General features: G+C 44.0%; 1 protein-coding gene across 1 annotated transcript; it reads left to right on the top strand.

Moving 5' to 3' along the window:
* The first annotated feature begins 1,192 nt into the window (after positions 1–1,192).
* On the top strand, positions 1,193–3,668 carry LOC126235587 (uncharacterized). The gene is made up of 2 exons (XM_049944304.1): positions 1,193–2,263; positions 2,524–3,668. Exons 1-2 carry the CDS (start codon positions 1,353–1,355, stop codon positions 2,573–2,575), a joined length of 963 nt encoding a protein of 320 aa, XP_049800261.1. The 5' UTR covers positions 1,193–1,352; the 3' UTR covers positions 2,576–3,668.
* Positions 3,669–6,417: the final 2,749 nt, after the last annotated feature.

Raw genomic sequence — 6,417 nt, 5'->3', positions numbered from 1 at the left:
GTATCCGATTCGGAAGTTTACGTTCGGGAAATATTCCCTTTATTTTATTTCTTGTCAATTATTATTACTTCAATGTCATGTTTTATTGTTATCAATTTATAGTTATGATTAATGTTAGTACACTTTGTGGTTATACGCTATTTTTGTGTCATATTCGGTATTCCCTTTTAAGTTTCATTGTTTCTCGACTGGAAGTATCTCTGATAGCACCTATTGGCCTTCAATTCGTATCCGCCATCAGCTACCGTTAGTCACACATTTACACAACACTTCATACGCCCAATAACAACTAACAACACACTCACACTGTTCATATCCACACTACCTTGGTGTAACTTGTTGACGTTACCAGACCTCTATTGTCATATACTAAGTACATGAACAAGGCTTTTATGGTTTATGCCCTCCGCTCTTCGGAAGGGGAAAGGGAAGTACGTACATATGTACGTCATGTTCAGTAGCAGTTTCTTTTAATCTACAACGTAGTCAATTTACCTGTTGAACACTTAAGTTGTTCTGTTAAAATGGAATCAAACGTCTTTGTGACATCAGCTATTCGTGTATTATTGCTTTGCAATAAACTTACTTTTAAGTTACACTTAACAATGTCTTAGTCTCGGACGCAGAGCCACTAGCGCTCTCTGACGCTGTTATCTGAGCTCAGCACTCTGCCGGCTCAGCGCTGATAAAGCTGCGCTGCGCAGCCTCCACTGCTTCACGCCCAGCCTCTGTATTCACGAGCAACAGACTCGCTCTCGCTAACATTCATTTCCGACTTCAGTACAGTTGATCTCTCTATTGACCACTTCTGTAAGTAAAGATCCTATGATTATTGAGTTAACTTGAGTTGTCCTACCCTCATTCGGGTTTTCTACAGCTGAAAAACCACTCAATATTATTTCTGAAACTTATGAAGTACTTCACCTGTCTCGCCGTGTCGAGCCTTAGCGGGGTGGGTGCCCCTGCGTAGTGGCCAATGCGTGGGAGGTGCCTAGGCTGTGCAGGTTCACACCGCGATCACAGGATTCCTTCTCATTTTATTCATTAAAAAAAAAAAAAGGAAAACTTCCTTCGTACAAAATCTCAAATTAATTAACGACACTTGGCCTTCGTCCCATAGCAGAGTGGACCCATCTTCGCTGGGGATTACGTAATCTAACTATCACATTGGACATTAGGAAGACCACGCAGATTCTTTTATTTAATATACACACAGCACAGTTACACGTGCACATGTTACACTCGGCCATTCAACTCGGACTGCAAGGAAAGCTCAGTCCACATCTGTTACCCTCAGAGCCCTTCTTGCACATGCTACACAATGTGTCGTCGCAAATTTTGGCCCCAAACAAATGCTTTATGCCGTGCGGGAAAGCAACCTCCCCTTTTACTATGCTGCGTTGGAGGTCCGACTTACCCGTAATTCTGACGGTATTCGGATGCGAATGAGGTTGCCAATCACGTGCGCAAATTGCGAATACGAGTGCTATCAAATATACACTTTTCCAGTCTCTTGGGCTACCCTTCATCACCATGTTGTTTGGCAGACTCAAGAATTTTTAATAGTTAGTCGGGATCGACAAACTCACGCCACTCTCTCTCGCACTGAACTATCCAGTTGCTTCCATACAACACATTACTTATGCTCCACGCTAATTTTACACACTAACACTACTGAGTGCGAGATGTCACTGTTTTTAGCTGAAACTACTACACCTCCATGTCCTCGTGTTCTAGTCTCACTTCGTCAACCAATAATTCAGCCTGTTGGCAACAGTTTTCTGTTCGCTGTTCCACAGACTGTCACCGCCACCCTGGTGTGCCACCGTTCAATGTCAGAGACTGAATCGTACCGGATAACACTGAATAATAGTGGCCTAGTGTATAATAGTTCAAGATGTGACGTATACGCTGCTTCTATGAGGATATCAGCTCAATTGCACTCCACCTTTCATGTCACCATTCCCACATTTACCTTATACCTTCCTGAACTCTCTTTTAAAATCCATCACCATGAGAAGCTGAAGAATTTACCGAATACCAATGATTCAGATCTACTCCAATCGATCAATCATCTCCTTACCCAGGAACACAACCAAGTTGCTCTTGACCGAGTGGCCTCACATATTGCTGATTGGCACCAAACCAAGCGATTAACCACCGTTGTATTACCCAGCGCTGGTTCGGTAATCATCATTGTAATGATTCTGATTATAGTATCCTGGATACTCTGTAAAAGAGGGTTTTGCAAATGTTTCACTTCCTTCCGAGAAACCGAGCGAGGTGGCGCAGTGGTTAGCACACTGGACTCGCATTCGGGAGGACGACGGTTCAATCCCGTCTCCGGCCATCCTGATTTAGGTTTTCCGTGATTTCCCTAAATCGTTTCAAGCAAATGCCGGGATGGTTCCTGTGAAAGGGCACGGCCGATTTCCTTCCCAATCCTTCCCTAACCCGAGCTTACGCTCCGTCTCTAATGACCTCGTTGTCGACGGGACGTTAAACACTAACCACCACCACCACCTTCCGAGAAGTAGTACCACCCCCACAACCTGAAGGTGAATATCACACCTGAAACTACCTGCCAACCTTGGTGCATGCGATCAGGCATGACCCCCCCCCCCCCTTAGAATTAAGTTGTAGTCTAGGTGTCAGGTCAATGAACTAATTTTGTAATGGATTTGTATTTCTATGTAAAGTCTATGGAATCACAATTTAACTGTCGAGTTTTAACCCACATGTAAGTCATTTTGTTTTCTCTTTAAATTTTTGTCATTTTGTAATGTTCTCATTCACCCACTTGGGCAATTACCATTGTAATCCTAGATTTAAGAACTCAAAGTAATATTACGGGGAAAAACCCCCTTGTGACTGTTAGGCCTGGGAGCATTCTCTCACCCCCACGAGGGTGGAGTGTTTCAGTGTGCTGTGCTCCGGTGCCCCTCATCATCGCCTGGGTACCCACCACCACTGATACCGCCGACACACACTCACAGCATGGCGCCGCCTCACTGCCGTCGCACCAACTTCACAAGTTTGTTATTCAAGAGCCTTCCTTCAGGCCACTTTGTAACATTTGCACATATTGATATCACTATGTTATGGGACCCTTCATAATGATCATATATTTTTTAAATGGAATAATCAATTAGAATAAGCTCATTCATTTTCATCCAGAGAGCCTTCTTCGGAAGGGGAAAGGATGTGCAGGGAGGAGACCCCCAAGAGGGATCATTGCCGACAAAATTTTATTTAAGTAAATTTTCAATGCATAATGTTCGGCCGTAGCCGGCTTGGGCATACTGTGGTGGAAGGTGCTGGCCGGAAGACCATGGTCGGCACATTCCTGCCACGTGCTCCTCGGTCAGACTCAAGTCCCACGGGTTGGTTGCGCTGACGGGGGCACGCTACTAGCAAGGCGCGTTGGCGGAATCAATCCTCCAATCAGAGACTAATCGTGTGATCACGTGGGGACGCGGCCGGGAGCGGCGAGGGCGGCTTGGAAACAGCTCCGCGCTCTCTTAGCTTCTGACCTCGGCCCCGAGTAGTCGCTCCTCTAGTCTCTGCCTCTCTGATGAGCAGATGGCAACCCCTCTTGGGGCTGCTCAGCCCTACGTAGGCACCACTGTACCATCATTACAAGAATAAACTGGGTCCATTCCACTCAATTAATTGTCATCTTACAACGCCCTCCGCTCCTGACTTCTATCCTGACGAACATGTTGATGTTCATCTTATATCCTCCTTTCAAGACACTCTCCATTCCGTTCAGCTGCTCTTCCGGGTCCTTTGCTGTCTCTGACAGAATTACAATGTCATCGGCGAACCTCAAAGTTTTAATTTCTTCTCCATGGATTTTAATTCCTACTCCGAATATTTCTTTTGTTTCCTTTACTGATTGTTCAATTTATAGATTGAATAACATCGGGGATAGGCTACAAGCTGTCTCACTCCCTTCCCAACCACTGCTTCCCTTTCATGCCCCTCGACTCTTACAACTGCCATCTGGTTTCGGTACAAATTGTAAATAGCCTTTCGCTCCCTGTGTTTTACCCTTGCGACCTTCAGAATCTGAAAGAGAGTATTCAAGTCAACATTGTCAGAAGCTTTCACTAAGTCTACAAATGCTACAAATGTAGGTTTGCCTTTCCTTCATCCAGGGCTTAACAACTGGCCGGTTTTGAGCGCGAGTACTCGCGTCTGCTCAGGCACGTGCTCGCGAGCAGCTGCAAGGTCGCAGAGTGGGATGGGAGGGAGGGGAAATGCGCGCGCACGTATGAATAGGACCGCAGCGTGCCTATTGAATTCACGCCGACTGTGTAACGCTTAAAGTACTACGATCAGCTCTAACAGTCACTTCGCTGGTTAAGAATCATGTCAAGTCGCCGTTGTGTAACCCCAACCATGCTTTCGCAGTTCAACCCCCACTGGGAGGAATTGTATCTGTTTACAGAAAAAGATCGTGTTGCAAAATGTTTAGTATGTCACAAAACGCTGAATTCTTTTAGGAAATTTAATTTGCAGCGACATTATATGTCGTACCACGCGAAAGACTACGGAAGTGGAAAATGTGATGGACCAGATCGTGCACAGAAAGTTATTAAACTTAAAAGGAAGCTATCCGAAGAAGATATGGATGACGAAGAAAAATCAAGTGAGGCAGCTCTCAGAGTGAGCTACAAAATTGCTTTGTTTTTAGCAAAATCCCAGCGCCCCTTCACTGATGGCGATTTCATAAAAGATGTTTGGTAGTTGCAGCGGAACATTTGTGTCCATCTCAAGTTGAACAGTTTCGGATTGTGCCATTATCTGACATGACCATTATGAATCGCATACAGGACATGGCAGACGACGTCCAGAGCCAGCTTGCAAATATCTATAAAGATTTTGTGGCGTATTCTCTAGCTCTGGACGAAAGTGTTGATATCACTGGAACAGCGCAGCTTTCCATATTTATTAGAGGTGTTAATAGAGATCTTCAGGTGAGGAAGGAGCTCCTCGATGTAGTAGACATGAAGAACACTACAACGGGAGGTGATATTTTAAGTAGTGTTGAAGAAAGTGTTGAAAATATAGAATTGTCGTAGAATTCTTTAGTTTCAGTGTCTACAGACCTTGCCGGCCGAAGTGGCCGTGCGGTTAAAGGCACTGCAGTCTGGAACCACAAGACGGTCGCAGGTTCGAATCCTGCCTCAGGCATGGATGTTTGTGATGTCCTTAGGTTAGTTAGGTTTAACTAGTTCTAAGTTCTAGGGGACTAATGACCTCAGCAGTCGAGTCCTATAGCGCTCAGAGCCATTTGAACCATTTTTTGAACCATTTGTCTACAGACCGTGCACCAGCGATGACAGGGAAAAAATTAGGTTTCGTTGCGCTGTTGAAGGAGAAAATGCAAAAACTGACCGTGCCGAATGAAATAAGGGGCGTTCACTGTGTGATCCAACAGGAAAACGTATGTGCAAAGAGTATCACTCTAAAAAATGTGATGAGTGCTGTTGTTCGTACAAGCAATTATATAAGGAAGCATGGGCTACAACACAGACAATTTAAAAGCTTTCTTGAGGATGTAGAAAGCCAGTATGGTAGCCTGCCTTATTACAGCGAGGTCGGCTGGCTTAGTCGTGGCGAATTATTAAATCGAATTTTTGCCTATTAGATGAGATAAATACGTTCATGGAAATAAATAACATGTGTGTTCCTGAATTGAAACAGCCTTCATGGAAATGTGATCTCGCGTTCTTAGCAGATTTAACTAGCTATCTAAATGCTCTGAATATTTCACTACAAGGTAAAGATCTGTTAATTACTCATTTCATAGATCGAATACGAGCTTTTAAAATGAAATTGACACTTTGGGTGAGTCAGCTGGAAACAGGAAATCTAGCTCATTTTCCTAAATTATCATCCTTGCAAGATGTTCACAAAGACTGTGAACGTTATTCACATAGTTTAGTTGACCTTAAGGAAGAATTTGATCAACGCTTTCAAGATCTGACAGCACTAGACAGTGATTCTGATCTGTTCTCCTCTCCATATTCAGCGAATATTGAAGAGATTCGTCCTGAGCTGCCACTAGAAATTATTGACCGCCAGTGTGACAGAGAATACAGAGACAAATTTCAGAACAAGAAAAACATTTTGGAATTTTACAGACACTTCCCTCAGGATAGATTTTCTCATTTGCACAAACTGGCGGCTACAATAATATCAATGTTCGGTTCCATGTATGTTTGTGAATAACTGTTCTCTGCAATGAAATGTAACAAGACGCGCCTGAGAAACGCATTGTCTGATCGAAATTTAAACTGCACGCTGCGCCTACGATGCACAAGAACAATTACTCCGAACATTGACGCAATTGTAAAGGGCAAAAAGTACAAGATAACAGAGAATCCCACACTTCAATGACACCTTTTA

Source organism: Schistocerca nitens, chromosome 1, assembly GCF_023898315.1.
Source record: "Schistocerca nitens isolate TAMUIC-IGC-003100 chromosome 1, iqSchNite1.1, whole genome shotgun sequence".
NCBI classification, from domain to species: domain Eukaryota; kingdom Metazoa; phylum Arthropoda; class Insecta; order Orthoptera; family Acrididae; genus Schistocerca; species Schistocerca nitens.
This window is presented reverse-complemented; position numbering and strand designations above follow the sequence as displayed.

Bases quoted from the DNA above. Each gene is read 5' to 3' on its own strand.
- LOC126235587 (XM_049944304.1), top strand. From the start codon at position 1,353: ATGCTTTATGCCGTGCGGGAAAGCAACCTCCCCTTTTACTATGCTGCG. The intron at 2,264-2,523 runs CTTCCGAGAAAC...CACCACCACCAC, and splicing joins TTTTGCAAATGTTTCACTTC to CTTCCGAGAAGTAGTACCAC.